This window comes from Callospermophilus lateralis, chromosome 3 (assembly GCF_048772815.1).
Source record: "Callospermophilus lateralis isolate mCalLat2 chromosome 3, mCalLat2.hap1, whole genome shotgun sequence".
In the NCBI taxonomy this organism is placed as follows: domain Eukaryota; kingdom Metazoa; phylum Chordata; class Mammalia; order Rodentia; family Sciuridae; genus Callospermophilus; species Callospermophilus lateralis.
This window is the reverse complement of record NC_135307.1, coordinates 121539865-121553640: the sequence shown is the minus strand read 5'-3', so window position 1 is coordinate 121553640 and position 13776 is coordinate 121539865. Positions and strand designations below refer to the sequence as shown.

General features: G+C 37.8%; 1 protein-coding gene across 1 annotated transcript; it reads left to right on the top strand.

Annotated features, from left to right (window-relative positions):
• Nucleotides 1-1629: 1629 nt before the first annotated feature.
• On the top strand, nt 1630-12760 carry Bcl2a1 (BCL2 related protein A1). Its single transcript, XM_076848731.2, has 2 exons — nt 1630-2163; nt 12502-12760. Exons 1-2 carry the CDS (start codon nt 1744-1746, stop codon nt 12607-12609), a joined length of 528 nt encoding a protein of 175 aa, XP_076704846.1. The 5' UTR covers nt 1630-1743; the 3' UTR covers nt 12610-12760.
• The last annotated feature ends 1016 nt before the right edge of the window (nt 12761-13776 follow it).

Below are 13776 nucleotides of genomic sequence, written 5' to 3'. Positions count from 1 at the left end.
TTCTTTCCACTCCCACAATCTCTGACCCATACATTGGATAACTTACCTGACTTAAAAATATGAATTAAGTAGGGCTTGAAGCCAGACTTTGTTTTCTATTTATCAGAAATTCTAAGATAAATGAGGGGTGAAAACCAAAAAACCATCTTCTTCTTCCCTCCCCATGGCATACCAAAGTCTCAAGGGCAGCACTGCCCTGGAGACATTCAGAGGCCCTGTGCCCTGGCAGCCAGGCTGTTCTTCATGTCCATTCCAAATTCTAATTAATCTGGTTTACCTCCTGAGCTATATTTTAGACTTTTTTGGAGGTGAAATTCACTAACATAAAACGACCATTTTAAATTCAGTGGTATTTGGAGTCACACAAAATGAAACTCTACACCCATAAGCAGTTGTTCTCACACCCCATCAATCCCTGGCTATCATCCGTTTGTTCTCTGATAGCAACACTGTCAGATTTACCTGATAAATCCATTATATATGGATTTACCTATTTTTCCTATTTCATACACATAGAATCATATAATAGGTGACTTTCTGCTTATCTTCTTTCACTTAGCATAATGTTTTTGAGGTTCACCCATATTGCTGTTATGTACCAGTACTTTGCTTTTTATGACTGAATAATGTTCCATAACTTATTTATACATTTATCTGTTGATGAACATTTGTTATATTTCCAACTTTTGTTATTATGAGTCACACTGCATGATCATTGATGTATGTCTTTGAATACCTGTTCTCAATTCTTTTGGGTATATACTATAGGGGGAGACAGAGAGATTCCTCTACTTTCTCCTTAATTTCTGTGTGCTCTCTTTGACTGGTCTAGGAATCCAGTTACTACAAGAGCTGATCCACAAGAGAATAGAATAAAAGTTTTAATTAAGGTTACATACACTTGGGGATCTTCATAAGAGAACCAAGTCTGAAGAAATGGTCCAAGTGCCTTGTATTTATTCTTTTACATGAAGAAAAATAAATTTGTGAAGGAATGACAGGACAAATGAGTATGTAGACTAGGACATTAAGTTGTAGGGATGTTACTAAGAGGTATTTAGGGGTGGGGGTGGGGATATAGTGGAAAATATTTCAAAGAATGTGTTTATTCAGGTTCACTGCAACCTCAATTACCAGCCTCTGGTGGTCAAACCTATTTTCTGGCCTTGGTATGGAAAGGACATCCTGTCTGAAAAAATCTTTATGGCTTGTTGCATATAGCGAAAGAAGCCAAATGGCCTTTTCTGAAGTTTTAGTTCCTCAAGGGATTTCAGCCTGAAATAACAGGCCAATTTGGCATATTTTGAGATGACACATCTTCCACTCCTTCAATACCTATGAATGGAATTTCTGGCTGTTTTGGTAATCCTAAAATTAACTTTTTGAGGAACTGCCAAACCTTTTCACAGGATATGTACTCAATCTCCACTCCTGAGAGCAATGTATGAGGATCCTAATATCTCCACATCCTCACCCTTGAGACTTTTAAAACTGAATTCACAGGATGAGGAAGTGGCCTCTCTGAAATGTTTTCCTCTTTCACATTTGAACTTTCTCTTTCACATGCAGCCTACACTCGAAAGTGACTAGGAGGAAGGATACTATACCATGATGCAAACAGAAATTCCACCAGCCTCCAGATAACATGGGTCACGCCTCTGCCAAGCTCTGTAAGCATTTGCTTCGACTGGCCTCCACGGCCTCCAGAGGAACCTGCTCCGGGCTGCTCTGCACCAGTGGAAGATGAATGACTGTGAGTTCAGGTTCATCCACACGCTGGCTCAGGACTACCTGCAGCACGTCCTGCAGGTACCGCAACGAGGGTCCAGTCCCAGCAAAACGTCCAAAGTGTTACAAAACGTGGCTTTCTCAGTCCAAAAAGAAGTTGAAAAGAATCTGAAACCATACTTGGACAATTTTGATGTGGTGTCTGCTGATACTGCCAGAACAATATTCAATCAAGTGATGGAAAAGGAATTTGAAGATGGCATCATGAACTGGGGAAGGATTGTGACCATATTTGCCTTTGGAGGAGTTCTGGTCAAGAAACTTCTGCGAGAGCGGATTGCCCCTGCTGTGGATTCCGATGAGGAGATCTCTTACTTTGTGGCTGAGTTCATTATGAATAATGCAGGAGAATGGATAAGGCAAAATGGAGGCTGGGTATGTGTGATGGAACTTTTTTTCATTGTTTGTGCTATGAAATAGGAATTCAGAGTTTCCTTGCTAATGGAAGCTACCATCATAAAACACCTACTTAAGAATTTAATTTTCTTTGGATAGTTTGTTTTAGAAATTTTTAATTAAAAAAAATTGAAATCTTTCTGCCTCATTTCCAATGAATACTAGAACTTTTTTAGCTGGAAAACCCTTACAGTTTTTATTTCTGACAGTATGAATTACAGTAATGAGGTCTGGGGACCTATAAAGCAGCTTTCTAATGCATCTTCAGAATCAACAGCACAGGCAATCTAGAACTTACTTTTTGCTAGGGGTGTCACAACAATGTAGAATTAGTACAGAAACACTTGGTATTAGATGTTGTCATATGTAGGTATTTATTATGTTGAAAAAGATAAGTGTATATTTTTGCAAGTTCATTACTTACAAATTATTTTTTTGTCAGATTTCTAATATAAAAATTCTGGATTGTGGTTAAAGAGAACCATTACTTAGTATTTTTAAAATAAAAATTCACATTATTATCAGTATCTCAAAAAGCTAAGACTGTGTAGGGACCTATGAGAGAATTCATGTTGGTAAGAACCCTTTTTAAAATTTTTATTTTGGTATTTTTTATTTTTTTAGTGGATCCCTTTCAAATACAGGAGATTGAAATGGTATGTTTAAGACATGAGTTTCTGGTAGTGAAGATAAATGAGCTTCTTAAAAACTCCCTTCCCATTATATAAAATTTAAAGTATGCCTCGACAAGGTTATATGTAGAAATGAAACTCTCTCCTTGTCCAAGTGGTTGACTGGGAAATACATCCTCTCTGGCAGGAAAGAGCAGAGAATTTCTGGTTGCAGAAAAGAAGCCTTTTACAGCTGGATGTATATGCTTCCTTTTATGTACCAATACACTACATTCTTAGTTTTTAAAAGCACCTATGTGCCCATGGAGCCTCTCTTCAAGGCCCAATCCAAACTCTCATCTATCCTAAGTGATAACTACTCTTGTCTATTATTTCACATGCAAAACATGCTATATCTATAGGAAATACCTAGCATTCTTTTTTCTAGGGATAGGGCTTTATTATTTTGCCCAGATTGACCTCGAACTCCTGACCTCAAGCAATTCTCTGCCTTGACCTCCCAAGTAGCTGGAACCACAGGCATGGCCCAGCATGTCTGGCTAACAGATTGCTGTTGTTTGGTGGTGAGAATCAAATCCAGAGCTTTCCACAGGCTAATAACACACCCTACCACTGAGCAATACCCTCAGCCTCATAGTATTTCTTTGTTAAAAAATTTATGTGTGTGTGTGTGTGTGTCTGTTAAAATTCTACATGATACTTAATTTTCAACTTATTTTTTTTTCAACCAAGACTATTTATAATAGGATTTATTTATTTATTTATAATGGAGATTGAACCCAGAGGCACTTTACCACTGAGCTACATTCCCAGTTCTCTTTAGTTTTATTTTGAGACAGATCTTGCTAAATTGCTGACAATGGCCTTGAAATTGCTAACCTCTTGCCTCCTGGGGATTATGGGCCTGTGCCATTCTGTTCTGCTAAAATAGTATTCTTAAAAGTGTGTCATATATTCTGTTATATGTAAATGCTGTCGAATAGTTGGCCATGTCTAGTTGGTGAAAATTTAGGTTATTTCCAGAGTTGTCTACCATGAACAATGCTTCACTGAATAATCTTTATGTGTACCTTCCCTCCTGCATGTGTGGGTTTTCTAGGGTGGATGTTGCTTTTCTGGGTTGTGGTACATGTCTATTGTTTAATCTACTGGATCCTTGCCCTCCAAAGTCGTTCTGGGAAGTTACACTCCCATCAGGAGCTTGTTAGAGTATCCAACATTTCCCTACATACCAGAAGACTAACATTACATTGTAGCAATCTGTCATAATTTTCCCAATTTGTCAGGTTAAAATAGATATATATTTAAACATATCTTGTTTTAATTCTTGTTTTTTTTTAATAAGGCTAAATATCTTTTCATTTTGAGCATCTTTTCATATGTTTACTAACAATTTCTAATTCTTCTTTAGGGATTTATCTGTTTATAGCCTTTGCCCATTTTCATTTTGTCTTTTTCTTACTGATCTATAGGAATTCTTTGAATATTCTGGATATTTTTTATTTATTTTTATATGTGACAGATATCTTCTAGTTTGTTGAGTATCTTTTAAAATGAACTATTCATGTCTTTAGTCATTATAAATATTTAAAAGTTTGATTCAGGTTAGGCATGGTGGCACACACCTGTAATCCCAGAGACTCAGGAGCCTGAGGCAGGAGGATCACAAGTTCAAGGCCAACCTCAACAACTAAGTGAGGCTTTAATCAACTTATCAAGACCATGTCCAAAATAAAAAATAGAAAGGGCTTGGGATGTTTCTCAGTGGTGAAGAGCTTCTGGGTTCAATTCCCCAGTATAAAAAAAAAGTTTGATGTAATCAGATTGATAAATCTTTTACTTGATACTATTTCCATTTTGTTTAAGGCCTTCTTGCCTAAGGATGGTGTTACTGCAACCAGTCTTCTTTTTTAATCATCTTCTTTTTCCTGGAATTCTTCCTTCTAACTCAGCCTGACTTAAGGCTGGGTGAAGCATGTGAGATGCTTAGCCATGTTTTCTTCTGGCTGGCTGTGGGAAGCTGTACTGAAAGGCTGAGCAAAATTTCAGCATACTATATAGCTTTCAAGTGATGGCAACTATTTTCTAGCACAGAGGCCCACATATGAGCCTGAAAGCTCTCTATAGGCTTGGACTGTGTTCCTAGTGCTTGACATGCTACTTGGGAACACACAGACAGTGAATGCATATCACTTAAAAATTTAACTTTTTCACAATGAATTTTATGAGTTCTTGGAACTCATAGTGAATGGAAGATGTTAAAAATGGTTCCTTAGAATGTCTAGAAATGTACTCTTATTTTGGGGGTGGTACTGGGGTTAGCAAACATGTGGCAGAAGAAAGCTCCCCCAACTGGAGATATAAATATATATAACTGCTTGCACACATACTCACCCTTTGTAACATTCTGTGCAGGCTCCCAGCTCTTCACTTTTACACCTGAGTAGCTTAGGTGTTATATGTGGTAGATAAACTTGTTAAGAGATCTTTTCTAAACAATCTTGATATTTTGTTCCTAGCTCTCAGGAGACATTGATTCTGTTAATGACAGAGCTCTTTTGAGTCAGTCGTACAGACATGGCAAACTGATATTATTTTCATAGTGTTGTTGACAAATATGCTTAAATGAATGAATTTACTCTTGAATGATTCATTTCATGGTAAATGTACAGTCACATGCTTACCACTAGTTAAGTCAGGTGGCCCATAAAAAGAGGGAAAAGGCATTTCACAATTTTATCAAGCGAGCACTGACTTCTCCCTTTTTTCCCTTCTGAGAAAAACTAAAAAAACCCCATTGATCATAGAACACAAAATGTATGAACTAATCACATTTAAAACATGTCCAGAGACTTTATGAAAATTCTTGGATCAAAAATGTGCTATGGGAGCACAGCACACATGTAAGAGCTGATTCAGCACATACGGGTTCATTCCAGACTCCAGTGCTTACTGTGTGACTTCCCTAAATCTTGTTTTCTCCTCTGTGAAACTAGGAGAATATTGCAGCTTATCTTCTGGACTGATATAAGAATCAAATCACTAATGCAAAGCAAGAATCCTGCAAATAAGAACCCAATATAAAGCTTGAGTTACTCTTATCAGTAGTAGTATTAGCTCGCTTCCATTGAAAGAATTTGATTAAATGTATTTAGTTTCCATAAGTTATATGACCAACGACAATTATTTATTAACCACCATGTAAAACAGGTGCACTAAAGGGAAATAGTAAGGCCAGTGTATCAATAACAGGAATCATAATCTCATTCCTTATTATTTCTTTTTTAAAATCAGCTTGACCTACTTTCTTTTCTTCCTTTCTTCCTTTTAAATTTCCTTCCTTCCTTCCTTCCTTCCTTTCTTCTTTCCTTCCAGATGTCTCATCTCTCTTTTTCTTCCTCTTTCACATTTACTATTATTTTCCATCCTCACTGCTAATTTGGAGTGCCAAAAATGGATAGGTTCTCGCAAGATCTGTTAGAAAAGTTAGTGTTATTTTTTAGCTGTCTTTAGCATTTAGATCTCTGGTACCAGCAGTTTGGGAGGCTGAAGCAAGAAGATCACAAGTTCAATGTCAGCCTCAGCAACTTTAGCAAGGCCTTAAGCAACTTAGTTTTTTTTATTATCTCAAAAATAAAAATAAAAAGGACTGGGGATGTGGCTAAGTGGTTCAGTAACCCTGGGTTAAATCCCTAGTAGAGAGAGAGAGAGAGAGAGAGAGAGAGAGAGAGAAGAATTTTTTTTTTTTTTCTCCCTTGCGTGGTGCTGGGGATTGAACCTAGGATCTTTTGCATGCAGGCAAGTTCACCACTGAACTACATCTACAGCCAAAAGGTTGGTTTGTAGAAGCCATTAGAATGTGCTTTAGCAGCTCAGGGCAGGCCCAGGAATTCAGGACTAGGCTGGATTACCTAGCGAGTTCCTATCTCAAAAAAATATGTTTTTGAACAGCAACTTTTGTCTTGCCCCTTTGGATCACCCTTCCTCTTGAGCCAGGTAACTTTCCTCCCTTCACTCCTTTCAGTGGAGCGCTCTTCTGTGCTTGTCTGCACTCCTGGAGTGGAAAGAATTCTCAGCCCATAGCTCACACAGGAGTAATCATGTCTACTTAATGCATCACTACATACCTCATGCTTAGCACAGGGCCGATTGCATAGAAGGTACCCAACTAATATTTGTGGATGGAATGAATCAGTGACCTAATATTGGAACAGGAGATTTGAATTCCAATTTTCTTTCCTTATCACAGGTATAAACTTGAGTAGATTACTGAAGTACCTGAGACTCATCTTCCTTAAATAATGCATGTTATAATAAAATATGATGTACTATAACATAGTAATATATTTTATATACAGTATATCATGAAGACAGTGCCTACTTTGGAAGGGAAGGTAAAGGACTAGAAAACATTTCTGTAAAAGTGCCTGGTGAACTGTCAGCTATGAAGGTTATATGAGAAAGTCCAAGAAGTTTAGACATATAATTATTGAAACTAAACACCAGAAGAAAGCCCCTTTAAAGTAGAGATGTACACAGTTGGTGCTTTCCAAGGAACCAGAATATTAAAGCTTGGGTCATAAGAGTTAAGCCAAGAGGTTCTCTCTCTTTTCCTTCTTTCTCCCTCCCTCCCTCCCTCCCTCCCTCCCTCCCTCCCTCCCTTCCTTCCTTCCTTCCTTCCTTCCTTCCTTCCTTCCTTCTTTCCTTCCTTCCTCCCTTCTCATCTGTCTCTCTTGCTGTAATTAATGCTCAGGTCAATTTAAGGTCAAGTGAATGGGCAGATTGGGCATACAGAGACAAGTAGATGATTGACTAACATATAAAGATCTAATAGTGATATAATCTTGGGGCTGGGGCTGTGGCTCAGTGGTAGCACACTTGCCTAATATGTGTGAGGCACTGGGTTCGATTCTCAGCACCACGATATAAATAAATAAAAAAATAAAGATCTATCAACAACTAAAAAATATTAAAAAAAAGATTTTAATAGTGATATAATCTTAAATATTGGGTGTGTCCTTTGATTAAATTGATCTTGCAGTCAAATGCTTATATTTCTTTTGAATTTTAACTTTGAGAGTTTGAAATCATTTAGTAAAAAACAAGGTGAAACATAATTGCAATCATGTTGAAATGCCTGAGTTGAAAACCCAAGAGTCAGAGGAAAAAATCTTCCTGCAGGTTCTTTTAGAGAGCTCTCTAACTTTGGGAGTCAGCCTTGACTTCTTTCCCTCAGACCCCATGTCCAATCTATCAGCAAAGAATGTCCGTCCAGGGCCTTGAGGCTGCCTTCCTCTCCCACTTGACTCCATCACTAAGCTCCTAGCAATCTCCCTCCTTCCATTCTTCCCCTGCTAAGATCTGTTGTGTGCATAGCAGCCAGAGTGATATTTCAAAACCTGAATTAGATTATGTCCTGGCCTAAGCAAAACCCTCCAGGATGCCCCTTCACCTTGGGAACAAAAACACAAAGTCATGACCCCCAAACCCAAAGGCCTACACCATTTAGCCTTCAAACACCTCCCAAATCTCATTTTCTATGAATCTCTTCTGAGCTGTTGTAGCCCTGGATTCCCTGGATAAGCTCAGCACATTCTACCTTCAAGGCCTTTGCCCTTGCTATTGCCTCTGCCTGGAATGATCTCCCCCAGATGTTTGCCTGGCTCCCTTCTTCCCTTCCCTTCCTCTTCCCCTCTTCCCTCTGCTCCCAGGCTGCCTCCTCAGAGAAGTCTTCAGTGATCCCTTCATCTAAGGAACCACTGCTACTCTCCATCCCATGCCGGCACCACAGTGTTTCCTTCATAACAGTTTTCACAGCTGTACACATTACATATTTATTTTCTTATCAGCTTATTATCTGTCTCTGGGATGAGAATTTAAGCTTAGGGAGGGCAGGGATCCTGGGTATTTTGTTTACCACTGTTTCCCATGCTTCAAATAGTACCTGGGATGTAGTCAGTGTTCAGTGAATATTTCTTAAGTGAATAAAGGAGCAAATCATCTCTAGAGAATTGGGAATAATATTATGGTATTATTATATAGTGTTTGCCAATAGATTTGAAAAAGTCTGAAGTTTCTGCTTTTCTTCACATTATTGATATAATGCATATTGTAGTCTGTTTTCTGCTGCTATAACAGAATATTACAGTCAGGGTAAATTATAGGGAAAAGAAATTTTCTGAGAGGCTGGGAACTATCAAATAGAAAGACTATATTTGGCGAAGGCCTCTTTGCCACACTGCAGTATGGTAGAAGGTATCACATGGAAAGAGACAGAGAGAGACAGACAGACAGAAAGACAGACACATAAAGGGAAAATAAAAGGAGGCTGAACTCCTCCCTTGTATAATTCTACATGCTTCTTCAGTAACAGCCCTAATATATAGGGTGGGGCCCCCATGACCTAATCAACTCTTCAAGGTTGATCTTAAGATCACACAATTTTAATGGCAATTAAAATTCAACTGGGTTTTGGAGGAGACATTCAAACTATAGCAGTCTCATATATTAGTTTATGCTTTAGGTTTTCTTAAAACCAGAGTAGCTTAATTTAACCAACTATCACTATTTCCAGAAATGTTCCCTGGACATTCCTTGTTTACGAGGATAATACTGAATCCTTATTTATACATATATTTTTATATAATGATCTTAAGATACAAATTGCATCATTAAAGGAAATATTTTTGAAAAGAATATTTTTAAAAAGCATATTTTAAGGAGGAAAAAAATCACCCCCACTACTATCACATATTCACATGTGGATATGATATTTATATGTAAAAAATAATTAGGGTATACATAGCAGTTTCTTTTTTTTAAATTAACTAATTAATTTTACAGTAGAATGCATTTTGACATACATTACACAAATGGAGCACAACTTCTGATTCCTCTGGCTGTACATGGAGCAGTTTCTTTATATTATAAATATTTTTAACATTGTCTCACATATTTCAGGTTAACATTTCTAATGTCTACAGAACATTTCACTAATTTAATGTGACATGATTTACTTAAACAATTCCCAATTTTTGAACATTTGGGTTGTTTCCAACAGTTTTTCCTTATAGAAATAATGATTTGGGGGCTGGGGTTGTAGCTCAGTGGTAGAGTACTCACCTAGTATGCATGAGGCACTGGGTTCAATCCTCAGAACCACATAAATGTAAATAAAGATATTGTGTCCACATAAACCTAAAAAATAAATATTAAAAAAAAGAAATAATGATTTGAGGGGCTGGGGTTGTGGCTCAGTGGTAGAGCACTCGCCTAACACATGCGAGACGCTGTTTGATGACTTATGTCTGATGACTTTCTGTTTCATTGATCCTCAGCACCACATAAAAATAAATAAAATAAAGTCATTGTGTCGAACTAAAACTAAAAAAATATTAAACAAAAAAGAAATAATGATTTGATAGTGAACATGGGTATGTTTACCTTTCCCCTCCCCCAGGTATTTTGAACCATTGTCTAATGATAACTTTCTCACAGTGGAGTGAGTGGTTCATAAGATATGAGCATTACATTACTCATACTACTGGATACATATTGCTTTCCAAAAGGATTGTACCAATGGAACAACATCAGCATTGGGCAGTATTATTAAAAAATAATTTATTTCATAGGCTTAAAACAAAGCCAATTTAATAGATCTAAGAAACAATAAGATTGTAGTAAAATTGAATTTCTTTAATTGCTAGTAATATCAAACTTTCCCCCATAAATTTGTTAATGACTTATGTTTGATGACTTTCTGTTTCATTGGAATGAACTCTTTCATAGTAAATGTAAATATTTTCTCAATCTGTTGTTCTTTCGGTTTTTCATAGTTTAAAAAATGGTTTCATCTTGGGGCTGGAGTTGTGGCTCAGTGGTAGAGCGCTTGCCTAGCAGGCATGAGGCACTGGGTTTGATCCTCAGCACCACATAAAAATTAATACAATTAAGGTATCGTGCCCATCTACAACTAAAAAAAAATTAAAAATGGTTTCATCTTCATGGCTGGATTTGTCCATTTTTCCTCTGTTCACTTTTTTTTTACTTTAGAAGTTCAATGCACATAAAAGGTGACATATTACCTATTACAAATAGACAGCAATCATTGTTATACTAGTTTGAAGTCACTTTAGGGCTGGGGTCGTAGATCAGTGGTAGAGCACTTGACTAACAAGTGTGAAGCACTGGGTTCAATCCTCAGCACCATACCATATAAAAGTAAATAAATAAAATAAAGGTAATCTACTTTATTTTATTTATTTATTTAGTTGTATCCATCTACAACTAAAAAATTTTTTTTAAAAAGTCATTTTAGAGGGGATTATTATACTTGCCAGATGTGGGCTTTTTCTAATTTCAAAATGTGGGGAATTCTAGGAAGGGAGCAATGAAATGTCTACATACCTAGAATGTGTTGGAAAATATGAGTGTGTAATGGTGGAAGGGGAAGAGGAAGAAGAGAGGAGCAGTTTCTTCATGCCCTAACATACAGCATGATAGCATGTGCCTCAGAGCATGAGACTACCCTTAGCACATAGGCAGAGCTGGCTTCCTTAGGCAATCCTTCAGATGGAAAATCCCGTCTGATGCCTATCCGCTCTGCCAGCAATCTTACAAAGATGATTCCAGGGCACTGCAGGACTCTCCAATCTCTTCTGACTATTAAAGAGATGTTTGGCTCACTTTTTAGTATTAGTCATGCTAGGCTATGAACTACCTTGGGGGCATTTATAACCCTAGATTCTGGAACTTACAAAATGTAGGGCAAATATTTGCTAAATGAACCTTTCAAAAAACCATTTTAGCAATTTTCTAATCCTTTTGGTGCTTGTTTGGAAATGCAGGGAGTAGAAAGAAGTGGAATATTTGCATTCCAATCCAGGTCCTACAGAGTTGGGTTATTTTAGATAGCTTACATTTTTCTGGGCCTCAATTTTCTCATTTGTTGAAATAAGAGAGGGCATAAGCTGGAAGTAATTTCCAATAAGGATGTTTTATAACCATAGTTCATAAATTAACTGAATACAATATACAGCTCATTGGGTTATACTATTTTTTTGAAAAACTATGTCTGGTCTCAAAAGGGAATGAATTGCAATAGAAATAGTCATCAGCCTTTTCGTAGGCTCAAAAACACTGGTTTAATTTAGGTTTACCATGAGTCCTCATAATTCTCAATATAATAGTGTATAAATATAAATACATATTTCGATGCGAGGCAATTGAAAGAGAAAGAAAAAACTGAATTTGTTCCCTCTAGAGCTGTGCTTCTGTGCTGACTTGCTGTGCAGTCACATGTGGCTGCTGAATAATTGCAATGTGGTTGGTCTGAATTAAGGTGGAAGGACTTTGAATATTTGCTATGAAAAAAAATTCATTAATGATTTATACTGTTTTGAAATAATATTTTGAATATATTAAATATATCTTAAAATTATTTTCCCCCATTTCTTTTTATTTTTTCACATGTGGCTGCAAAAAAACATTAAAACCACAAGAATTCAAAATATGGCGAAGGCTATATTTCTATTGTATGATGCTACTTGAGAGAGGTAGAGAACAATGACAGAGCAAAATGTATAGAGTGGAGTAGCTGCTTGCATCATTTAAATGAAAGTTTCTTTGCTTTTTTTAAACTTAGCCTCTGCTAATTTTAAAAATGTTATGTTTTATTCTCTCCTAGGAAAATGGCTTTGTAAAGAAGTTTGAACCTAAATCTGGCTGGTTGACTTTTCTGGGAGTTACAGGGCAGATCTGTGAGATGCTGTCTCTCCTGAAGCAATACTATTGACCAAAAAGACACTGGCTGTTTCGAGAACTGTTGTCAACATGTGTGACTTCTGCTTTTAAACAAAACAGCTTTGATGATGTAACTTGACTTTACAGAGTGAAGGACACTTGGTCCTCATTTTATTGAATAAATTGTATGTATTTGTTCTCTCTATGTGATTTACGTCTTAATCTTTTAAGCTGTCTGGAACTTGAGCAAAAGGGCTCAGCCCAATACAGGAGTCAGGTATTGAAGTAAAGGATGAGGACCCAGAAGGAGGTGTCTTTTCTGCCCCATGGCAGACTCTTTCTTAAGGGTATGCTCATCATCCTAATTTGTTCTCTGGGTCTCTAGCCTGAAGAGCACAGGGGCCCACCTCCCTCCTCCTGGGTTCATGATTTCTGTGTCCCCAGGTCCCCACTGCTTCAAGTTCCCACTGATGCTCTCACTTAGTCTTCACCCTCTGGCCTGTCATTTGGGCTCAGTGGGCATAGCACACAGATATGCAGTTTTGAGGCTCAGAAAATGATACCCCAAAGGTGAAGTCCTCAGAAGCAAAGTTTCTCTCTGACACTCTCTTTCCCTCCCATCTTTCACCCTTCTTTCTTTTCTTAAGCCAGACATAGAAACTGGAATTCATCTTCCTCAAGACAGGACATAGAAATCAAGACCCCTCCCCCAAAAGTCAGCCATGAAACCCAAAAATGCTACTCCAGCTTTCCCCCACATTTTGGTGTAAAAACAAATGAGGGAAATGTAGAAGGGCACAGGCAGCCAGGGTGAGATGGCGAGTCAGGGGCAGGGCAGAGGAAGAGAGCATGGTCTTCTCATGGGGTTAACTTCCTGCTTGACAAAAGTACAGGTCAAGTGGACACAAGCTGGGAAACCAGACAGACAGACACTTTCATACTTGTGCTCCTAAGCCGGGGACCCAATAGAAGAACAAAAAAGATGTGTGGAAAGAGGGGCCCCAGTCAATAATAGGACAGGGGAGGAGATAAGGAAAGGAGGAAATTCCAGAGACCATAAAAAGGAGAGGCCAACCCCCGCCCCCCCCCCCCACCCCAGATTCCTGGCTCCAGGGCCCCTTCTCTTCAGAGAAGTGTGTCTCTTTTGATTTTGCAATAAACCTGCTGCATGCTTGCTATCTCAGTGCCCTGTTCTGTTCTTAGTTGAACAGAGACAATG